The following is a 25,770-nucleotide window of genomic DNA, read 5'->3' as shown; positions in this document are numbered from 1 at the left end:
TATGTACAATATTCTTAACCTACATTGCGATACTTATTCGTTGAGCGAGGAAATCACCAGCTCTGCGGTCACAGTGACTATCCACCAGGCGCCAACTTAAATCTTTAATTAGCGCCTGTGCACATCACGGCCGAAAGGAAACAAAATAATATAATTACTGTTTGTTCTATAAATTTGTTAGAATACATTCAATGCGTTTGGATGATTGTTTCCTAATAATATAATAATATATAAGCAAGCAACAATATTTTTACGAACTTTAAAAAGCTTTGTTAGTGATTATTATATAACCTTTTTAGGTTTGGGTCTCAGATTTACGTATCTTATTCATGATCATTTGTCAATCTAATAGGCAAGTATGTAGTCCTTTGCCTGACACACGCATTCGTATTTTGGGTCTAAGGTAACCCTTTTCCTTTACCGTTCAAGCAAATGTGAAATTCGCATATACGCAAAAAATCCATTGGTGCATAGCCGGGGATCGAAACTACGATCTCATGTACTAGAGGCGCACTTGGCTAATTCTGCTCTATAAAATCAGAAAATTTCAAATAAATATGTATGTTAACAATTGAAATCTAAATTATATTTTGTCGGTTCGATATTCTATTGTTATAATTCTCAAGAACTCTTCGTAATTCCACCACAAATTGTGACGGTTAGATGTGCGCTCACCCGTTTTGAATACATCTTTGATTCGCGATTAATATACACAGGCTGTTCTAAAATAGATTTAACTAGTATTAGTATTATATCTTAATATAAATACATCTTATTAATTAATAGTGGTACTGAACTACAAAATGAATACCCAACAATCATGACTGATTTTAGGAACCATAGGTCAATTACTTTTTAGTTTTTCAATCAATACACTCTGAATATAAATTGTAAAACACAAACGCATACATAGATACATATATTTAAAATGTAAAAAAAACATTCTTAAAAGGAAATTTATAGACATTACCATTGTAAAATTGAACATAAAGTACAGAACAAACTGAAACAAATTTTCCTCCAAAGCCTTCTGAAAAATATGTGGAAGCGGAAAATACGTTATTTATTTGTTTAACGGAATGAATTTAGATCACCCTGGAGCGGGTGTTTTCTCAGCATTAGCGTGAGACTTTAAATCGCGTCTACGTATGATAGGGTTGCCATAACGTGTTTAATATCAAGAAATTATTGATATAGCAATTATGATAAAAATATTAAAACTAGCTATTCCATTTACGATTATGTGAAATGAAGATGAAACAGGTATATGATTAGAGATAAAGGGAGTTTAATCGTAGTCTTTTGTGAAGACGTGACCACCATAATAAAAAGACTGCTGGAGCTCACGAACGTGGTGGAGCCAACCTGAATGTCGACGCTATTCCACTCTTTGACACCACGGGCCTAGTAAGAAGACTGATACGGACAATTGAACTAGTGAATTAGTGTCAGTGCACGTTCGTCGTAAGTGATAAACAGTGGTAAGTGACAAACAAAATAGAACACAAAAACTAAGTGTCTTCCATTTATTAGAGAGTAGTGTTATTTTACACTTTCTTATGTTAATGATGTTAATAAGCATTTATTAGTAACTAAGTTCGACTTACTTATTAGTTTTAAGTTAGGATAGATCGTAATGATGTCTTAGTAAAGACACATGTATTAAAAGTAAATTGAGGGTGGTGCGTGACAGAGAGAGAAAGTCTATGCCAAATGCTACATTGTACAATGCAATCTTCAATATGTGGTACTAACTGATATGAATTCTGCTAATCATAAAGCTTCTCACTGTACTGTGTTCTGTTATTAACACTATTTATTTCCGAATTACATCTTTCACATCGAAAATCAGTCAAATTGCGTTTTAAAATACTCATCTGTCAATTTTTAACACAATTTGTCAGAGAGAGACAAAGAGATAAGACTATTATTAATTAAAACAGTGCAATAAGTAACATTGTTTCACTATTGTTAACTTTAGTTATTATTAAAATAAAGCTTCTGAAACATTAACGTTATATATGAAAATATGATATAGACAACCCTAGTGAAACTCAAATTTCGCCACTTATTCCGCGTCGCCTCCCCTCACAATACCACTGTATGTTATAATTTTTGCTTTCCCCAAATATATTTGAACAAAAGAGGGCTTAATGAATGTATCGCGAAAACCATGATTAAGCATTCTATTGAACGCGTCTACTAAGATACTTTTATTTGTCTTTTCTTATCTCTACGTATACAATACAAATCGTAATCGTACAATACAAGTTTTCGTAACTACGATGGTTTTGTGTTTCGATATTAATATATGCTTTTGTATTATAATATGTGTCTGTTATTATTTTTTACTAATCACACACTTTGATTCATATATTTGAAATGGAGAAAAAAACGCAACTCGAATCTGATTCCTGGTGAAGATATTTGCCATGCGCCGTTGGGAGGTTACGGAAGTTCAGAAAAAAAATCCTCGCTGTTGAAAACATAACAATTAATCACTCACACATCCGCGTCTCTGTCGGTACCTCTTTCTTCACTCAACAAAACTCGGTAAGAGTAATACACGTCCGTAACTTGCGATTAGGGTGAGTATAGTTTATGAAAATCTAATTTCCAATATGTCAACTAAATTGTTGCAAAAATAATACTTAACTCATCAACTTTTGGACGTGAAGGCATATGGGATATTATGTCAACATCCGTCGTTCCACAACTGAGCATTTTTAGGGCATTTTTGGCTCACTAAGCTCCTCACTAACGTATTTCTGAACCAATTCGACTTACGGTCCATCAAGAAAAGAGTGTACCTATACTTAAAAGGCCGGCAAAGCACTTGCGAGACTTTTAGCAATATGGGTGTCCATTGGCGGTCACTTAACGTCACTTAATTAACAAGTTAAAAATTATCTAACCTTAATTCATCACCATTAGCACCAGCTACAACGCTTTGACTTTTGGCGTCAGATTTTCGTATCTGTTACGTTTCGTATTTAATTTTCATATCAGTGAGGTAACTTCTTCAATCGATTTTGGTGTCCAAGACATTCCAGCTTCCCTGCCATATTTTCCTTCACCATGCGGGCTTAGCTGTGATTTGAGAGCAACACTGCGTCATTCATCATACTTATCGTAAATGTTTATTCGAATTTTTTAGAACCATGGTAACCCTAGCCGAAGAAGGCAATTGTTCTCAAGATTGGTTTAAGCCTCCGCATGTGATCTTAATTAATGAATACGAACGAATGACTAAGCTTATTTCGTTTTATTTAGAGCGAATGGAAGGGAACCCACACAATGTGTTAAATAATTATGTACGGTTTGAGATTTTGATAAGATTTTAGGCGGTTTCGTTATGGTAATAATAAATCAATTTATGTTGTGAAGGTAATTTCAAATATGAAGATTTTGGTTTGTTTCAACGCACGCTCAGTAACCATTGGTTAGAATTAGCTGTGTTGGAAAGTCCATTTATCGATAAATTCGAAATAAGAGTAATATCTAATAACTAGGTAACACTGAAAATGTTTAAGAATGAAAAACGGCTTCATATAGAAAGTTGCCAATACTTTTATTGTTTTTCGAAGTAATCTCCGTTCCTCTCTAAACATCGTCGCATTCGATGGAACCACTGAGAAAAGCAGTTGGCCCATTCTGCCATAGAGGTCTCTTTTATGAATTTTTCGTACGCTTTCACCGCATCTTCAGGGCTGGATCTCGACCCTGACATAGTCAAATATTCACCAGTCTATGCGAAGGTGCTTCTGGTCGTCGGTTAAAGTATGGCGAATCCATCTGGTACAAAGTTTGTGTAATATTTTTTGAACTTGACTCATACCAATGCCTAGGCCTGCCCGTATCTGCTGTTAGGTCACTCTCTTATCTACCTCTATCATACATCGCACAGCACTCATGTTATCTTCAGTAGTCGCTGTTAAAGGACCTCCTTCGCGCGGATCATCCTTGAGATTGCTACGTCCACGCTTTAACTCGTTAAACCAATTATTGTAAATAGTGGCACGAGATAGGGCTTCATTAAGAAATGCTTATCGTAGCCTATCATAGCTTTCTTGTTGAGTAAGCTCAAAACGAAAGTCATAATAAGTTATTGACCGAAAATTTTCTCGCGTTAGATTCATTTTCTCGGATAACAAGATTTGCCGCCAATTCACAAAAACAAATGACAAATGAATGCAATATACTATATTAGGTTACCAAAGAGTTCTAAATGCATCATTAGCAATGTTTCTAACTGGCCCGTTCTAAACATTTTCAGTGTTAGACGAAGAACCAGACAACGCTTTAATATTGGTCGTTATATGTCCGGCGCGATACAAAACTGAGTTTTTTGCATAGTTAGCGTTGATGTGAAACATAAAACAAAGCACGACTATGGGTATTCTAGACAGGAACATGGTAGGTCAATTTTTCTAGAAGGAAGTAGCAATAATTTTAAATTGAGATGGTGTCATGTTGTAGTAATAAATCTAATTGTTTTCGTTGAGAATCAAAGTATCAATTTGAAAATGTTCAGACGCGTCCTTATAGGTATTAAACTTATTATAAGTTTTACGGAGATAAATTTAATAAAGTAGTTTTTGATATTTTCAATTTCATCTTTGTGTACTGTGTAACTAGATGACCAAACCGAGCAACCATATTCGAGAAAACTTCTCAAATATGTGTATATATATAGCACTTTCATATAGACACGTCTTTACAAAAAGCGTTAGAGTTATAAGATCCTTATTATGCGGTTTTGAATGAGGCTTAGTGTCCTCTCATCTCTATAAAATCAACTTGTATCTATAACAGTAATCAATACAACAATCGCTCAGCTTATCTCTATAATAGTTTAAATAAAACCCTTAGCTTTCATAATCTTACATACCATAAATGTAAAATAACTTTAAACCATTGGCTCGGTACACTTAACTACAACAATACAGAAGCATTGTTAAATCATCTAATATAATTTTTTCCTTAATCCATCTTTTCATGCAACACGCGCACACATTTGTTTCGTCTTTCACAAACACATTACATAGTCATCATAATATATTCATATATTTGTTTTTTTTTATTTATTTATTTATATTTTTTAAACCAATTGTGTTGGTTGATTTAAAGAAGAGCGAAGCTTCCCTGTCACAGGTCTCTGACTTACTAGGGAGGCCTCTATCTGAATTGTATTGTACATATATCTGAACAAATAAAGAATTTTGAATTTTTTTTTTGAGTAATAAATGGGAACCTAGTCTACAATCACAATTCTTCAATATGATTATACTCCGAGGAACGCTAATGCTCTGTACTTACGTATGAATATTTCAAATGAACCTGATGTGCCGATAATATGAACCATTTTGTAACGACAGCATAAAAAACATTAATACCTGCATTAATGTTTAGCGACACTAACACGGCCTTCGGAAATCGAGAGCAGGCCTAAAGATGACTGCCGTATGTCCAAATACAATCACCAGAGTCAGTCTTAGTGCTATGTATGTTTCTGAATCTTACCCTAGGATCCCAAAGTTGCGACATCAGCACGGGTCAGAAATCTGAACAGTGAAGTTAAAACTATACTTTGGGTAACTAATTTAATTTTTTTATAGAGCAAACGGGCTCACGTGAGCCGGTGGATACCCTCAATGCCAGAGGGCTCGCGAGTGCGTTTCCGGCATTTTAATAATTGTACGCTCTTTTCTTGAATAACCCCAAGTCGAATTGGTATTATTATTTATCAGGTTCTACATTCATGCTGGTCGATATTGGAAATACGATGGATCCACTATTACACACATTTTTAATAATAAACTATACGAATAGTTTTTTTTGCTGTTCGTACTTTGGCCAGACTGCGCGTCTGTCGATAAGAACTGCACATACTCACAATCCGCTAATATTCAAATATTACTTAGTTTATGTTTTATATCTAAGATGTATACAAAGAATATCACATTGTTCCTTTACGCGCCATATTTTTCTGGTCCGTACCACAGTTAATTCAAAGCCATTAATAACAAAAATATATAATAACGATAACAATGATAGTAATAATTCTATTAAAATTCATGAAATTCTGTTATAATCTTAGTAATAACCAATTTTTGTTAAGTTGCATATAGTAGATCATTTTTCGAAAAATAAGGTCATAAAGAAGATTCACTTCTTACGTGTGTACACTCACACATTTATTTTTATTTTTTATTGTAGTTGCCTGCAAAAAATCGCTCGAAAGCAACAAGTTGCCATTCTCTCCATTTAATTATGTCAGTTGTATTATATTTCTGTATGCATGGAAGTGTAAATGAATTAATAAACAACGTTTTTGCCGTGTATTCGACTCGCAACATTATAGTTTTCTCGTCTCTTCGGAAGACCACCAATTTGTAAAGAGTATAGGGATTTTACTTGATTTAAAAATGTACTTAGAAACGATAAATGGAAAGCAAATGTAATTGTATATTGATTACGTAGAAATAAACAAACACGCTACACCGTTACAAGTAAAATACTATCAATCTCTTTTCGTCACAGCGTAAACATAATTTATCAGAAAGAGACGAAAAAGTACCTTAGTTAAAATGATTAATGTAAATATATATATATATATTAATTTAACTACTAATTTTAATATTAATTTAACTCAGTCTACAAGTCATCTTTCTTTTTACTTTACTTATTACAAGTAAATAGTGCTTATCAAATTAATCGCGTACTGAGAGAGCAAATCTGACTATCTCGTACCTAATAATGTATAATAAACACTTATTCAAAAGGTGATCAAATTGTAGTTACGCTAAAGAATTTTTTTTTAAATTATTATAAAATTAATATCTAATAATGATATTGTGTTATCTTCTAAGCGGACTAGATTTTGACTTTGTCTATGAACACTACAATGAGGGTTAATTAAATTTGTATATAGAATATTGTTATTAATATATAGTTTATTATAAGAGCTTTTGGCACAGATTAAAAAACTCGAAGTTTATAACGAAATAAGGCACACAAAATTCCGTCGTAGAATTAAGAAAACTATCACAAATAATCACCATTCGCAAATATACTATACTAATCATTGGAGTCGGTAAAATTTTGTAATCACGTATCCTTATATAACAGCTCCATATTTAATATTAAGGATGCGCATGCGCTTAACTAAATTAAAAAAAAAACCGATCATAATATATGCATGTTGTAAATTATATTCTGTCAGTTTCCAGTGGGTCAAAGCAAATGTGAAATGAAATGAAAAAAATTGTACCTTTGATTTGTAATTCTTTCTTTAATTTCACTAATCATAACGTTTTAATCATGCACCACATTATTGCATGTAACACCATTGCCGAGTGATGAATATACGTAGAAAAACATTTCGAGCTGTTTTAAGGGAACCATGATTCGACAAAATTACCAATAAGTCAAATTGGCAAGAATCTAAACAATTTTAAATGCTAAATGCAATAAAAGTTTTATCAAAAGCACAACGAAATGCAAAGTTATGTCATATAATGTGGCGATCGTGTCATAAATTATGCATCACCCTCAACAAAATAAAACAAAAATATTAATTTCAAACAATCGCCATGTGTCCGTGAATGAGTGATAATCATATTTCAAATATTCGTTCATGACATGGCTAGAAAAAAATAGATTAATTATCAAAAGTAACGACAAATTAACATAAATTCATACTTATACGTATATATCATCAATACTGCGTCAAAAACATCGCCACACCTGTCAGACAACAATTAAAATATCTATTTTTAACAATAATTGCTATATGAGTGACAATCATATTTCAAAGAATAATGCATAAACATGTGCCTAGAAAAAAAATAGATAAGTAATCCAGTGTAATGATAAATTTATAATATTTCGTTACTTATATATAACTTCGATACTGCGTCAAAAACATCCCCACACCTGTCAGGCAATTTCAAAAATCGAACTCTTGAAAATCAATTCAGAGCCAGTCTTCAATCGTACATCATTTCATTCAATTAGCTTTAATTTCTCGTTCCGTGTGTCTCAAGATTTTTCCATTATTAGATTCCAGTCTGTGGCTCCGGGAAATGTATGTGCATAAATATTACGCCGCGATTCATATTTTATTGTCATGCTTCATTTGTTTAAGTCTTTCTGGCGCGTGGCTAGGTTCGAATTGAGTTTGAACGTATTGAGCGGTTTTAAAGTAACATTTTTAAATTTCAATGAATATACAAATGAAAGGGCTGAAACATAATTTACATTTATTCTTCACTTCGTAAGTTTTATGCAAATGTTATGTATCGAGCATTAATAAATAAAATATACTAAAAAATAAGTCTTTGACAAATTAATTTTTTAGAATCAATGCTACCACTTTGACAGCCTTTTGTTACTAACTGCATGATAGTTACCATCTCATTAATGGCGCTACAACCCTTGGTCTTAAATTTCAATATCTGAATAGTATAAAACTTTGTCTTAATAGTTAGTTACGTGCCTGACACACGCCATTGATTTCTGCAAACATAAGTAATAATTACGCGCCATTGATTTCTGCAAACATAATTAAAACATTGGTGCATATCCGTGATAAGAACACAAGCCCCCGGAGTCACACGATAAGTCGAACACTGCTCAAATTTTGGAAAAAATCACGTGAAATATACCTGAAGGAAGCTTGCCATGAAATTTTCATCAAAGTGTTTGCCTGATCCAGCTGAATGTTTTTATAGTTAAAGGAGTTATTTTAGTACTTTTTAATTATTCTAATAAAGGTTTTTTTTAAAGTATTAGTTTGTGTTATATTTTTAAAAACATTAGTTTGGTCTGAATGGAGTTTTGTGTTTCAAGTATTTTCACTTGAGGCACAGTTGACGCATGAAGCGTTACCTATATTTATGTCTATATAAATCTGTGTATTTGTATTTATAAATTTGTTTAATGGCGTAAACATTATGTTTAGTCAGTTAGTTAGGAGCTGTAAATCTTTCTCTATAAATAAAATATAACATGAAACTCCTCCTAAACTCCAGGTCGGTCCAATTGATGTTTTTTATTCAAGTAAAAGTAAAAAAGTTACAATTATATATTTTTTCGTAAAGTTCATTTGTGCACAGCCGGGGTTCGAACCTACGACCTCAGGGATGTGAGTCCCACACTGTTAGTATATATATACTGAAAATAACTCGTTATACAATTAATTTGCGTGTTGCATATGCGTTGCATTTGATGTGTGGAAGAAGAAAGGTGTTCCTTTTTCTTCATCCTAAAGAGAAGATTATCGACCAGTCTAACCCCTCAACTCGAGTACAATCCTTAGTAATCAGCATTATATTTTGTATAAATTAAACTATATTTAGTGCCTCACATTTGAGCCACTGTCTTCGATTTCAATGTACTGTGTAACAATATGTAGATGTTGAAGCTGAATCCCAACCACTTTGCTCACAAAGAAATGGAAATCACGACATGCTGAATACATTTAACGATTATAATGTATAGACTCATGTAAATTGCAGAATGCAGACAGCTGCGGTTTGTACGGGCTTATTCTGGTTTAATATAATATCTATTTTACTTACTTTTTCTAACTTTACGGACCGAATGAGCGTCTAAGTGCGGAAATGGGGTTTACTTTTCTATTATATCTATGTAAATCTAAGTGAGTGAGAGCAGTGACCAGTGTTGGCCTAGTGGCTTCAGCGTGCGTCTCTCATCCCTGAGGTCGTAGGTTCGATCCCCGGCTGTGCACCAATAGATTTTCTTTCTATGTACGCATTTAACATTAGCTCGAACGGTGAAGGAAAACATCGTGAGGAACGGTTTCCTTAAGGCAACTTTTTGGGTTTAAACCCAAAAAGTTTACGGCGTCAGACACAGAAGGCTGACCTACTTGCCTATTACTTTAACAAATGATCATGAAACAGATACAGAAATGTGAGGCCAAGTCCTAAAAAGTTGGTAGCGCCATTGATTTATTTTATTTTTATTTTAAATCTAAGCTAATCTAATCTATTTAATATTTTTTTTTCTTTACTCACAGTGGTTGCCTGGAAGAGATCGCTCGAAAGCGATAAGGCCAGTTGCCCTCCTTTTGATTTAATTATGTTCAATTTTTTTGTATTGTAATGTAAGTGTTAATAAATAAATAAATAATAATAAATCTATATTCTGATAATGAGTTGAGAGACTCTGTGCATCTTCTACCGCATTTACGATGGAGAGTGTTCAGAGGAGTTGTTCGGACTAATACCTGAGCAGATGAGTTTCATCATCGGACGTCAACCAGCTGCCCACTGAAGAACTTTCGAAACATTTCGCTTTGGGTAAAAATAATTTTAGTTCAGTATTTGTCCACATTTGATTTACACTTTCAAAGATCTCCTATTATAAAAAAGAGACATTTTCAATGCACCAAGCTATATTAAAAATGAGTGTTTCCACAAAGATCTTAATGTGGATTCGGTCGTTATTGCGGTGAAACGGTTTGGCATTTATCCAATCTAACTTCTTGATAAAGGAACAAGACGCCTAAATAGAACTATTTTTTTTGAGTTATTAACTTAGTGTAGTGAATATAAGTGCAAGTGCGGTATCTCGTACACACGGACATAGTGTCAAAACATTACAGAACACTAAGGTTGTTAATGAACATTACCTTAGTTTAAAATATTCACTAGTGTTGTAGAAAATTAAATCAAAATATTACTTATTAGCCATAATTATTGTATAAGGATTGTAATTCTTATACAGTCGCATTTTGTTTTGTGAACTGTATTGTAGGAGAAAAAAAAATATAAGGAGGAAACTTTTGTTTTGACTACTATACGTATTTAACTTTACTGTAATCAACCAAATATTCTTTTTAAACTTAGTTAATACATCAAAGATAGTTTTAATTAATTAATCTGGGCTCAGAATGTGTATTTTTCGAGCTCATCTGATATTAAGTAACCGCCGCCCATGAGCACTCAATCCCAATGACTCGCGACAGCCGGCCTTTTAAGGATTGGTACGCTCTTTTCTTAAAGGTCTATAAGTCGAATTGGTTCGTAAATAATGTGTATCTATAATGCCCTTCTAAACTTATTAATATAATCCAAAATTTAGCCATAGCATTTAGCCATTTAGTCGTTTTGGAGATTAACTTTTATTGCAGTCAAAATATTGATAGATTCAATTAATAACAAAATTTCTTTACAGAATAGGATTTCTGTCAGAATTACCCACAGCGTGTGTTTTATTAAATTACAAGGTAGAAAAATTAATAAAGCAAAATAATATTCACACCGTTAGTGGTGAGCGTGTGAGATTACGGCTGTCGCAAATTAGCTCTGTGATTACCAAGTGAAACATTATTTAAACCGACAACAAAAGAATGGTTCATAGACTCAAGAAATCAAGTTTAATACTTCGTTTTTTAGAGCACGTTCAACATTTTATTAAACGATGACTTTTAGTCTCGACAATGTTAATGGTGGTTATTAGTATTGATAATAAACAATATCACAAACGTAGACAAAGAATTTCAATTTCGGCTACGAGTGGTTCTTCTACACATTGATGCAGGATGTTGCAAGGCCTGGGTCTCGTGTTGCTCCATAACCGCTACCACTTCCTTTAGATATATGATGGGTAAAACCCAGTCTAAAGGGCGTGATGTTGGAAGACTGTGTAAGATTAGGGAATGGAAGGGAAATGCGACTGCAGAAGAGTTGCGGCTTCTGGCACAAGAAAGATTGTTCAGATCTTCTCGAACTCTTACCATTCAATGTTCCTACCAGATATCTACGGTCGCACAGAACCTTTAACCTTAGAAAATTCACAATAGCTGATTGTATTACCCCCTAACGTGCTAACCACGTATTGACCGTCCTAAAAACAAAAGAAAGTTACTTAGATCAACCAATATTTGATTATAATTTAAGTGGTGATGCGTAAAAATGGTGTCATAACAAAAACATTAAAACCGTTGGCTTTAAAATCACGTCAAATGTGACACGATGTGATTAAAAATTAAAGAAAATGTTTTGTAATTTATTGTTAACCGCTGTGTTGTTAAGTGTTTTTATTTATTGGCTTTTAATTATAATATACACACAAAATATTGATTTTATTGTATCCTATACATATAATGTATATTTATAGTCAGTAAAGTTGAACATTACTGTACAAAAATATCCAACTTTTTGTTGTATAAGTATAAAGTTGAAAGACCGGCTAAATAGGTAAGATTGAACATGCGAACAATAGATCTTTTAAAAACAGTTTAAGTAAATTATAACTCATAGATTACAGATACGTTACTCATACGAAATTAAATAGACATTAACTTAAATTTACCGGACATAAGGCATTTTGATTTTTATCTATGATAATGTATCACTATTGTTTACAGTCTGATAAAGGTGCTTACAACAGCGTGATCCTTATATTAAATTTAATGGTATTAATATAAACGCTGAGAGGTTTGTTTGGCGCTAATTTCAGGTCAGAACTTGTTTTTATAGTCAATTTATTGACGAATGCGTCACGTTACCGCGGACCACAGTATCTCCAATGATTTACAAAATATAATATTACAAGGAATAAAAAAGTATTATCCAAGACCAACAACATTGGTCAAGACGTTATAAGAAGACGTCATCGTACTTTAAAACTAAAAATGTAATAATTTAATTGTCTTTCTTGTCCGTTACAGTGTCATCCGCCATGCAAAATTGGTAGTGTAAATTTACGCAAAACTAATACCAGTTCCAGTTAATGTAGCTTCCTTTATTTTACAAAAAATTATACTGTACATTTTAAATTAGGGCCATCTAGTTTCCTATTGCAACAATTTGTAATGTTCATACTTACGGTTTTTGTTCTTTCAGGAATAAGTAAGCAGTACCGCTCTACCCTAACAGATGGCAGTATTCACAATTATTAATAAAAATAATAAAAAACTTTATTCATAACAATATATTTACTTATTTCTGCAATTTTATGTTTTTGTATATAAAAACTCTATTTGGCTTATCAGATATTCGATCTAAAGTTGAACTTAATATAAAAATTCTTACCTTAACCTTCCAAGTCTTAGGACCATATAATTTATATCTCAAGTCACAATATCGCCTTTAGGGCTGTCAATTTTCTAAGAAATCACTTAGGATTATTCGACCAAAATCTTTTAATTCCTGATTGTAATATAGTAAATGTATTATGTGTTCTACCATCTGTGGTGAGTACGTTTTCAAACGCTTATTTTTCAAATAGGGCTTCATAAATAATTCATAATCAAACCAAAATAAATTTCAGAACAAAAACTTAATTGTTGTCACCGAACCACCTCAAACACACCGATCAGTGTCCGTCCCGATGTTTCATAAAAAAACTACCCTCAAAATATTATATACAAATTTTTCGTTGATGTAAAAAAAGAGAAATAAAGCTTTCCAATTCCGGAAAGACCGGCAACGCACTTGCGAGCCGTCTGGATTCCCTCTGTACCTTGGGGATATAGGAATTGATGTTACAGTGAGTTAAGGGTAGACCATAGGAGGAAAGATTATTAACCTTCAGTTGTTATCTTCATAAAGGCAAAAGATTAACTATTTTAGCATAAAGTTATCAATATTTGGATGTTGCAATAACACTGTCAACATAATCCCACAGATAAAGCCTTTCATGCTAATGGACTTCTGTTTTATCTGAAGTGATTTTCACTTATGCGTTTTATTTTCGAGGCCAGTCTGTTTGGAAATGTTTCGTGCGGACTTGTATAACATTGACGAGAAATATTTAACCAATTGTACGGATCTAACAGCAGACTGTTTGGATGTAAGTAACTTATTTACACTAACTGAGAACTATATATATCAAACTATTTATCAGACTTGCACATAAAGAATGTCTTTTTTAGATATAAGGTATGCTTTGAAAGAAAGTTGAGTGTGGTCGTTACTGGTTGTTCTATCCAAAGCCGTGAAATTGTTTTGATTTTTATATATTAGAGTACTTATTATTTTGGTTTTCTTTTTTAATTTTAAATAACTTTCATAACGGTATGAGAGCAGAAGTACACTTTAAGGCAGTGTTTCCCATCTTTATTCTGTAGTGTTATCACCCACCTTAGCCTTTCTAAAATTCTTAGGTATACCCTTCTTCTCCTGTGTTGTTACACTTAAGAAACTCTTACTCGATCTCTTGTTAAATGATAGGACACAGTAAGTAATTTTTCAATGATGTGAATTTCAAATACCAAATAACTTTAAGAAATTCGATTAGCCGCCTTCACAATCAAATTGCCTCAATGCGGGGTGTGGGCCCCACATTCGGAAACACTCCTTTATGACGTATGTATATTTTGATATATTTACTTTTCACTGTTTTTTATTAATGGAGTTGCGTGGAAGAGATTGCATGACAGTGATTAGTACTCCCGTTTCACAATGTTATTTTTAGGTTTCCAAATTTTATTATGTGAAAGAAACTTTGAGACATATAAATAAATATTCGTCATAAATCTCGGTATCAGACAGAATTAGAACCTACAAATCTTAACCTGGATATTATAAAATATTTCCTTAAAATTGATTTCACCATGGAACTCGACACTCAATGTCTATTCTATATAAATTTTTTTGTATTCTAGTTAGGTATATCAACAACAGGGAGCAGTGTTGTCCAAATGGCTTCAGCGTGCGACTCACATCCCTAAGGTCGTAGGTTCGATCCCCGGCTGTGCACCAAATGACTTTCTATGTGCGCACTTAACATTTGCTCGAACGATGAAGGGAAACATCGTGAGAAAACCGGCGTTCTTTAGACCCAAAAATGATCATGAAACAGATACAGAAATCTGAGGCCCAGACCTAAAGAGGCTGTAGCACCACTGATTTTTATTTTATTTTAGTTAGACACATCACAATACCCATTCCCGAACACACTATGGCTTCTAAAACCAGCTCGAGAAATCGCCTTCAAAAGCTCAGCCATGGTCGTCGTTGGAATTATTGGTATCTTTCTGAACTCCATAATTTTCATAATTCTGATGAGGAATCGCTGGTTATGGACGCCCAGCAATATTTTGGTTGGGAATATGGCACTTGTGGACATGCTGACGTTGCTGATCTGCCCCTGGTTCATGCTTGTTAGAGATTTCTACCAGAATTACGTATTGAGAAATTTCGGGTGTAAATTTGAAGGGTTTTTGCAAGGTAATATAACTATATATAATCTAATATGTAAAACTCTTACGTCACTGTGTTTGTAATTAAACTCGTCTGAAATGGCTCGACCGAATTTTCGTAAAATTTTGTGTGCATATAGGTTTGCATATCAGGCATCATCTATTTTTCATCTCCTACTATCTGGTCGGGACGAGTGGTCGGTTCAACCCTAAATATTTTTTTTAGGATGCAGTATACGAAAATACATACAACCCTTAATTTTCACCCCTCTACGACCAACCTCTATTTTTATTATATTAGTATTATATCTTTACAAATGTTAACAATTCACGGTTTAAATTTGTTATAATCATTTTTTTCTTTGTTACTCGCTATCCTAACCTCCTTCTGTACTATTGATCGGAACTTTCCAAATTTCTCTATGCTTGGCTTTCTTACTCCATTCGCTTCCTGCTAACGCTTCTAGATCTTCTATTATTTTTCTATGGCCTCTGCTTCACCTTGGTCCCTTCCAAATAGTTCTTTTGCAAGGTTCGCAAGATGAAAATAAACTGAACATATATATAATTCGTATAAATTGCTGGATTAGTGATAAGTCTCTGTCTAGTGAAATGCTTAACAAATGTCAGTAACGATTGCTTCCAACGTTACTGACCCTGCATACAGCGCATTTGTCAGTCGCTATTTTCTATAATAGAATCTACTACTTGTAACAGTTGCGACTGGAAATTTCAGGGTTGAAATTGTAATTTTACTTTTGTTGCTATTTACTCTATGTTTCTGTTTAGTTTTTTGGAAGTGAAACTTCTTTATCGGCGCTGGAAAAAGTTTAGGTCACATTTTTGGGTTACGCGTCACATTTTACTGTTATGCGCCAAGTTTTTCTTGTTGATTTGAAGAGATTCAAACCCATTAAGAACAAAAATATATAATAACGATATCTATGATATTAATAAATCAATTACAATCAATGAAATTCTGGAATAATCTTTGTAGTAATAAGGTTAAACTGAAATAAATGTATTATTTGTATTCATATCTATGATAATACAAGCCTTTAGTTATAGTTTATCTAATTTAACTTTATTTTACTAATTTATGTATAGTTACAGTAGATCATTTTTCCAAAAATAGGGTCATAAAGAAGTTTTACTTCTTACGTGTGTACACTAGTACATGCACACTTTTTTTCTTTCCTACTAGGGTTGCGTATAATACATAGCTTGTTAGCTATAAAGCTGCCCATTGCATCCTTAATCATGCATATTATTTGTTATCATTTTATTGTAACGAAATAAATAAAATAAAGAACTCTGGAACTGCAGGGTTTATTAATAAACAATAGATATGGAAAACACAAGAACTAATCAAAAACTTTTTGTGTGTTTTAACGGAAATTACTGGATAATAATTAATTTCTATTGTAAAACGATATTCCAGCTATTGTGTGCGTAATTTATCTGTTGTTCTATTCCCTTATTGAAAACTAAATGTAATTTTAAAATTTTTAGCAACTCTTCTCTTAGCCAGTGTTGGATCAATAATGCTGGTGTCATACGACAGACTGGCAGCTGCTTGCTTAACTGCAGAGGCAAGAGTAACTAAGCACTGTGCACCGAAGCTTATTCTGATTACCTGGGTTGCAGCAATGGGTCTTTCCCTACCTTGGATTATTAAGAGGCAGTATAAAGTGAGCAATTATAAATCAGTAACACAGATAGTAATGGCTGTATGTGTGTGTGTGACCGTGTTTTTTAGTATATTTTTAGAAAAATATTAGGTTTTTTAATATTTGCTTTAAAGGATTTTTTTAGGGTTTTTATATATTTGCTACCTAGAATTTAGAAGCTTCTAAGATTGCCAACTCAGGCTAAACTCAATAAATATTGGAAAATGTTGTCATTTCAATTTTTTTATTGAAAGTTATTCACTTAGTTATGGAATTACGTATTAAGTGTATTAGGTATCTTTACTTAACGTATTCCCAAATGCATTGTAATGCATTGATACAATAAATAAATACATATTATTATTTTGTTTATATTAAAACGATATTTTTTTTCAGGAACGGCAATGGCTAGATTTCTTAGAGATGTTTTGTGTGGAGGATGTGAGTTTTTTAGAAGTTTATTGGCATTTTATTTTGATGCTGCTTGTCTGGCTTCCACTGGGCGTAATGATAGTCACTGTAAGTGAATTTTAGTTATTATAAACTAGAAGATTGTATACTAATAAAACTGACTAAACACTGGGGTTCATTAGACACAAAAAATAGTTAACAAATGTATTAAATGTTTTTGTTTATTCCATAAAAGCGTTGATTTTATAGACACACACACACAAATATATAAGTGTGTATATTAGATGACTTTTATTCATTTAATATCTATAATGATTCGATTTCGAGCGTACTAGTAATTTATGTACATACATGTGTTTCACAAATCGCTGGTATTTTTTTAGTACGGTGGAATAATATGGCGTTTGGAATGTAGCGCTCGTGAACTAACATCACGGGGTGGAGGTAAGGTTGTGGTGAAAGCGAGGGGAAAGGCTATGCGCGTGACTGCTATGGTTTTAGTCGCATCAACTTTGTGTAGACTACCCTACACTGTGCTTATTTATTGGAGGAATAATATGGTTAAGGAAATTAATGCGGTATGTATGCGCATGCGTTTTAGCAAAATACTAATAGTTACAATCATGGCAATTAATGCTAAAAATTATATGTTTTCTTAGTAATTATAACAATGAAATAATTAAAAATCAATGAATGGTAGTGTACCATTAACGCTAGCATATTATTATATAGTTAAACAAGTACACTTATGAACGTCAGAAAAGAAGTTAAATTAATTGTAAACTTATATTTACTACCAGTTCGCAAGTCAAGGGCGTAGAGCGGGCAAGAAGACTAAACTTTCCGCCACTCTTTTTAATCTCTAAGTTTTAAGTAATAAAAGTTGTTTAAACTGGAGCAAATCAATCCCAAGGTTTAGGATCATTTAAATATTCGTCAAATTTATAAAAAGCTTTATTGATAAATTTACGTTTAACGAGGGCTTTGAATTTATTAGTGGTGACAATTCTCTAATTTCGCTTGGGAGTTTGTTGTAAAAACGACTGTAGTTTCCATCGAGTTGTTTATCTTCTGGAACTTGGTTGTGCGAGGAAAGCACCAGCTTTCAGCGGTCACGAGGATTATATATTTAATTCTAAATGTCTTCCAGGTGGAAGGTAGTTATGAAATATTATGGTTTACTGCGAGTTACCTGATGTATCTGAACTGTGCTCTCAACCCTCTGATATATGGCTTCACAAACCTGAGATTTCGAAGAGCCATGGACAGAACTCCAGGCTTGGCCTGTTTCAGATTCGGGACTTGGTGCTGTGTTTGTTGTTTGGTATGTATATATTCATCCAGTGGCGATACTCTTTATACCTTTTCATTGACACTTTCCTGTTATGATATATGATATTTCATATGTTAATAAACATATTTAAAGTACATAAACGCTTATACACAGTCGCGAAAGAAATTGTATATGTTAATAATGTATAAAACAAAACCGCAGAATAACATAAATATATTTTTACTGTTTTCTTTAGATAAGTTTGCCTGGAAGAGACCGCTTAGTAGCAAGGCTTTGTTAAGTTTATTATTAATATTATTATTTAATTGTGTGCAAAAAGTGTAAAAAATACCATCATAGTTAAACGAAAAGTTCGATAAATTTCCTTATGAAAACGTATTGTTTATCTTCTGGAGCCCGGTTGGTCGTTCACTCAAATTTCGTCCATATTAACTGAGTGTTCATATGGACGAAGCCACAATAAAACCGACCAAGGTAACACCTATAAGAATTGAACAATGTAACGATGTATGAATTATATATAACCAATAAGTCCTTTTCAAGAGGTACATAATATATTCGCGTTTATATAAATAATAAGCAATCTCCTCCAGGCAGATTTATTTTAAATTAAGCTTCCACGTATTGCCCTTATAATATATGAATTACGTGAACTGTCATGATGACTGTCACATTTTAAATCGAAAAGCATTTTACCTGTTTGTAACAATATGTTAGATAATATTCCCTATAAAATTAATCTTTAATGATGTTTCTTAATAAATATTTATTTCAAAAAAGTTGACTACATATCCCAAATATGGTGTTTACATAAGTGATATAAATGTTATTTTTTCTTATCAAACTTTGTTAAACAACATATAATAAAAATCCCGGCTTTGGAAAAGCCAAGATTAGTCAAGTCAAATTTATAATATAGATAAACTTTCAGGTTACCAGAAAGACTAAAGATCTTGACAGTGCAAAAAATGAAATATTCGTTATTGAAACATCTCCAAAACCAAAGAAGAAATTATCTAATGCTATCAAAAATATTCTCAATATCAACAAGCAGACTCTAGAACTGAGTGTTCATATGGACGAAGCCACAACAAAACCGACCAAAGTTACGCCTATAAGAATTGAACAATGTAACGATGTATGAATTATATATTTTCGTTATTAAATCAATACAGCAGTTACAGATACCGGCAAACTTTTTGAGCATTAAACACTCCCTGTGAGGGAAAGTTTGCGCATCGTACACAGCGCGGGACACAAACGTCAACTGATTTACCAATCACGCGAGCGATACGTCAGTCTCCCGCCGCCGCGCACCACAGTAGTGATACGGGATACCTAAAAATCGTTTTTGCGCAGGCAAGGACATTTGTTCAAGATGTTTGCCGGTATCTGTACAAGTGTGTTTATTTAAAATTGTTTTAAGTGTGGGTATTCATAATTTTTTTTAGTAAAATCCTGATTCAAAAGTAGGCATTGTTACCATATTCAGCTTGGTCTGAAATTATAGAATGTATTCGATTTCAGAGTGTTGCCTTCAGTGTCTTCAGTGAGAGAATTTTATTCTAGACGTCGTAGGTTCGATCCCCGGCTGGCGTTAATAGATTTTCTTTATAAGGGCGCATTTAACATTTGGTCGAACGGTTGAATGGTTTCCTTCACAACCATCGTGAGGAATCGTGCTAGACCTAAAAAGTTGACGGCGTATGTCAGACACAGGAGGATGACCACCATTATTTCCTATTAAATTCATAGATGATCATAAAACAGATACAGAAACCTGAGGCCCAGACATAAAAACGTAACAATGTTTTTTGAAATTATACGTCTTTTGGCGCGTTAAGTAAAAATTATGAGAGTAAATTTTTACGATGCGCGCGCACACCGTCTCAAAAAACCGACCACTTAAAGTAATCTATAGCTTTTTATATTATATATTTTTATTTAACTAGATAATGCGTTATAATAAGAAAAAATATTTTTAATGTAGTTTTTTCTACAAACGTAGGCTAAATTAGCCTCAAAAAAGCCTCCTGGTGTGCTCACCAAGGCGAGACGGTAATTACTTCACTCCCAGCCACCGCTTGCAACTCTATAAAGTTGCAAATTCGGCCCCACATTAAATACTGTTCTCACCTCTGGGCGTGAGCTCCCCAGTTCCAGCTTCTTCCGCTTGACCGCACTCAACGAAGAGCGATTCGAATTGTCGACGACTAGTCATTTTCCATGCAGCTTGATCCCTTGGCGTTGCGTAGATATGTGGGATCTCTCTGCATCTTTTACCGCATGGAGAGTGATCAGAGGAGTTGTTCGGTCTGTTACCTGCAGCTGAGTTTCATTATCGGACGAAAACAATTTTTAACCGGATTAAAGCTATTTGTATTACTAAGGATAAACAATGTTAAGTTTATAATAAACTTATAATTATTTACATAATTTTAAATTTAAATTTTTCCGACGGTGGCGTGGTCACGGTGACTGAGGACAAAAGTGTTAACCAAAGACAATACTTCATTATCGGACGTCAAAACAAAATACCATCCGTATCACCTCCACATCTGTCGTTCCACAACTGAGCGTTTTCTAAAGCAGTTTTGCCGCGCACCACCACTATGTGGAAACAGCTGCCCACTAAAGTATTTCCGAACCAATTCGACTTAGGGCCTTCAGGAAAAAACGTATCAATTCTTGAGCGATCCTTCTGGCATTGTGAGTGTCGATGGGCGGCGGTATCACTTAACATCGGAGCCTCCTGCCCATTTGCCTCCTATTACATTAAAAAAAAATGTAGAATAAAATTTTTGAAAAGATTTTTATCTTGTTACGTCAAAGAAGTGTAACTTTTTGCTTGTACATAAGTACACGTTATTTTTTCAAAAAAAGGATTTCTGTTAGCTTTAAGACTTTTACTGTTATAAATTTTATTAGCATTTAAAATATATATAATTGCCAGTTATAATAATTATCGCAGTATTTTATATGTCATATAATATTTTTAGCATATTTAAGAGAAAACTCTTGGTCTGTGTAATCTTGTATTTAATAAATTATAACAGAAATACATTTATTAAAACAGAATTTTTTCAACTAACTTCAATAGACGTTGTTTCCATTAACGTTGACAATTCTTGAACCTTCTCTTCTAAAGCTTCTTTCATATGTGGTTCAACTTTTAAAATATTCACCGCTTCTTGAAGTAAAACCATACTCTCCATTAACTGCTCCTGGAATAATTAACACAAAATTCAAGAAAATATGTTTTTATTTTGTTCTATAATTATATAATTTCTAAAAACTAATATAATTTCAAAGTACTATGGATAAACAATGTTAAGTCTGTCCATACGTCAACAATGAAATGGATTTTGACGTAATATGGTAACCATAGTTTGCGGTGACGTTTCTAAATCTCATTCTAAGACAGTATTTCCCAACCTTCATTTATTCCACGCCCATCATTGCCTTTCTAAAATTCATATGCTGCGTAACGTATACTTATATGTATACATAATTTGTAATTTAAAAAATTGAATTGTTCACAACAGGAAAAACGTCGAGTACATGTTCGAATTGTCCCCCTTAATAATGCGTGGCGTGGTCTCCACGTTGTGAAACACTGTTCTAAGGCTCCTCAATCTATACTAATCATTTTTCTATATTAGGTTTAAACGTTTTTGACAACAGGGTCGACATAGTGGCTTCACTTGGGGTAAAATACGAACAGAACTTCCATAGGCCATTGCAATGGATATTCTTAAAAGGCCGGCAACGCACTTGGGAGCCCTCTGGCATTGAAAGTATCCATGGGCGGCGGTGAGCCTCCTGCCCGTTTGCCCCGAATAAAAATAAAATATACTTTAAAGTCAACTATTAAAATAAATGATTGTCTGCTTGAATTAATAAATTATTAATATCACGTTTTGGTGTTTAACAATTGTTAGCTTCTAATATTTATTTAAATATATTCTAAACATTTTTATGAAACATATTCTTAACTACTATTTTTTTATTATACTTTTGAGGGTACATTAGTTACATTTTTTATGCTATCAAAAGTAGCTTACGAGTATAAAGTTCTGTTCCTTTGTTAACGGAAGACTGTGCTATTGCGTAGGGAGTGTGGAACTGTGCTGTTTTAGGATTTCTAAAGCTTTTACCAATTATAAGCTCTCGGCCCTGTCTTGTCGTATTACTTATATCGATAAAAATCAAATCTTCCCAACTGAAGGCCTTCATACCTACATAACATAATACATAAAAGAAAAGGAGGCCTATACTAGTATAATTTCTTGTTTAATTGTAGAATTGATATTGAATTTTCTGATTTCTTTTTAACCCTCTAGAACGCAAATAACATTTTACGTTATTTTTATTTTTAAAAGCTGTTACATTACATATTTTTATAATACTTACCGTTTGTATGAAATCGAAATAAATTTAATAAGTATATAGGAAAGTTTATAATCTTTATTTATAAGAGGTAATTAGGGTAGTGAAGCGTTTATTTAGCTAGATAGAGGCGCTATGCGAACTAATATATAGTATTTTTCACGCCTTAGGCTGCTATAGTAATTTGTAAAAATATTCCTTAGCCTATCTTCATCTGAATCAAATCTTGTCTTCTAATAGTATTCGTATTTTTTTTTATAATTTTCAGAATTTTTAGAGATTCTTAGGTGAGGTAAATATTTTTATAAAGTTTATTTTTTACAGAAAAATTGATTTTAATTTTTTTTTTATTAATTTTAACCATTATTTTAAAATTTACCTTAATTAAATCTATAATTTTTATTTTTAGAAGTTACTTTAATATTATAACAAGGTTCTTAAAGAACTAATTTATATGATATTTTATTTTAATGAATATTTTTGTATAGTCTTATTTTTACAGAAATAATAAATATTAATTGTTTTAATATATTTTTTTACAAATTTCATACCTACCCTAAGAACTAGATCAACTACCGCTAACTCAATTTTAAAGTTTTCAATGATATAAATCGTTTTATACACACCTGAGCACCACTTTTTGTAATCTTATCGGCTTCAAAGTCTCGCTTAGTCTGCATCACCATAGCACCTTGGAGTTCTAGAAGTATAGAGCCTCTGAACTTGGACCAGCCTGGCTCCAACTTATCTGCTATTTCTAGAAGTTCATGGCATATCTCTACTTTTCTTTCTAGTAACTCATCCGATAGCTCTGAAATTTTAATAAAGTATTTAAGTTCAGTATTCGTCCACATTTGACTGACTCTCTCAATTTTTTTATGCTGTTTCGAAAAGAGATTTTTCTTTTCAAATAATTTTAGCATCTATTTTAAAATAACAGCTTACCTGACAGACTATACCCTTCGTAACTACCATAAATCTGCATCAAAGCAAGTTTTGCTTGTACAACCAAATGATTTTTTTGATGTAAAGTATGGCTATATGTTTTGATAAATGTCTCATAGTCCTCAGGCCTTTTCTTATTCATCTTATTCAGATCTTGTTTCAAAGCATTGTTCCCCCAAAACATTTGACGACTTTCAACACAATGGCCGCAACTTCCACACTTCCAAGGTGCTGTTTCGTTTAAGGGATCTGTAGACACCATCATCGGTTTTTTTTCCACTGCACCCGCACCCCTGGCGCATAACGAACAGTAAATACTTCCAAGATAAGTGTCAAATTCAGTTTCATCTTTACACCTGTCGCAGTCACAATGAAAGTACTTGGTGGTATATAAGTGTTTTCTTCTATCTAATGTACTCAATAGGACTTGTGTGTACGTTGCTGTCAGCGTCTCCCCCTTTGAGATTGGCACAGTTGCGATTAATGCCAACGTATAATCGTCACCTAAATAGATATGCCTAGTATTAGGCGTACAATTATGGTTCATCATTGCAGCTGTTGTATAAATTGCTCTGAATCTTCTTACACCATCCGGCGATCTCACATCAAACGAATTCGTATCTAATATTGAAGCTATCTTCAATATGGTGTCCTCGTCAAATGGGAGTTTGAGCACTTGAACGATAAACGTAACAAGATTGGTTTTTAGAATGGAATATAGTTGTGTATTAATTCTCTTCTCTACGTGTGATTCTAGACTTATAAGACTGTTGTATTGTTCTGGATTTGATGTTTTCAGTAAGAGCGTTCTCAAAGGCGCAATTACACAGTAAGCTGCCTCTGCTTTCTCGGGATTTTTGTATGTGATAGTACTTTTATAGTTATTACTGGACATAAGCTTACATTCCTCTTTATGAACGCTTGATTTCTCACATTTAAGACCACACATAGGCCAGTTACATGCTGAGCATTTGTAATAATCTAACGTTTCATCCACATTCATGGGTTCCAATTTTTTATTACACGAAAGACAATGAGCGGTACATGCCGTCCTTGGTCCACTTACAGCAGCCTTTTCTCTTAGTATAATTTCTCCTTGCTTAATGTCCCTTGTAGCCACCAAATATCTACCAGCTGTATTTGAAAACTGTATTTCGAATGGGCGGCATTGGAATTTGTGTTCTCTCCATGCGGTCTTCTGATGATTTCTTGAGCAATAGAAGACGGATTTGCATCCACCACATGTTTGATTTGCCGGCTGTTGGCATACTTCACAGGCGGGCATTTTCCTTTTTTTGTTATCCATAGTAAAGATTAAGGCGAGTGCTCGGCTCCGGCTCTGACACAATACTCGATAGAAATAGACACGAGTAATTATCACAACGAACTAAATGTAACATCTCGGACGACTGCCAAAAATTGGAATATTTCAAAAGTCGTTCTCAGTTTAAATGTTAATTCATCAACTTTGTATTGTTAATCAATCCTGCTAAATAAAACATATATAAATGCAAATTTTATTTAAATCAATAATTTAATTTTTAAATAGGCACACTAACTAAACATATACACAGAAAACACACGACATACGCAAGTGTGCACAACATTTAAAGGGAAACATTACAATGATAAAAGAGAAAATAAATCATACAATAAAATTACGAGAAACAACTAGAACAATAAAGTAGTTTTACAATTACAAATATGCAATTGTTAATATTGGTGACGGAACAACAATGGCTGCAGCATGATATGTCTGAAGACATGGAGACTGTCATTGAATGGATCAGCCTCATATGTACTCAAAGGGTCGTTTAATGCGTCTATCTGTATTAAACGTCGATTGTAATGCTTCTCTGTTTAGAGGACGACGTTGGTCCTCA

The 25,770-nt window shown here is 33.2% G+C and overlaps 2 protein-coding genes across 2 annotated transcripts; one reads left to right on the top strand and one right to left on the bottom strand.

Moving 5' to 3' along the window:
• Positions 1 to 13,749: 13,749 nt before the first annotated feature.
• LOC123713292 (allatostatin-A receptor) lies at positions 13,750 to 19,697 on the top strand. Its single transcript, XM_045666895.1, has 7 exons — positions 13,750 to 13,827; positions 14,903 to 15,206; positions 16,691 to 16,869; positions 17,245 to 17,367; positions 17,643 to 17,837; positions 18,410 to 18,583; positions 19,485 to 19,697. Exons 1-7 carry the CDS (start codon positions 13,750 to 13,752, stop codon positions 19,695 to 19,697), a joined length of 1,266 nt encoding a protein of 421 aa, XP_045522851.1.
• A 1,894-nt stretch (positions 19,698 to 21,591) lies between these two features.
• Positions 21,592 to 25,235, bottom strand: LOC123713783 (SET domain-containing protein SmydA-8-like). The gene is made up of 3 exons (XM_045667628.1): positions 23,888 to 25,235; positions 23,569 to 23,753; positions 21,592 to 21,777 (listed from the first exon to the last, which is right to left on the bottom strand). Exons 1-3 carry the CDS (start codon positions 25,191 to 25,193, stop codon positions 21,637 to 21,639), a joined length of 1,632 nt encoding a protein of 543 aa, XP_045523584.1. The 5' UTR covers positions 25,194 to 25,235; the 3' UTR covers positions 21,592 to 21,636.
• Positions 25,236 to 25,770: the final 535 nt, after the last annotated feature.

The sequence above is a fragment of the Pieris brassicae genome, chromosome 8, assembly GCF_905147105.1.
Source record: "Pieris brassicae chromosome 8, ilPieBrab1.1, whole genome shotgun sequence".
Classification (NCBI taxonomy): domain Eukaryota; kingdom Metazoa; phylum Arthropoda; class Insecta; order Lepidoptera; family Pieridae; genus Pieris; species Pieris brassicae.
The sequence above is the reverse complement of the archived record's forward strand: the minus strand, read 5'-3'. Positions and strand labels throughout refer to the sequence as shown.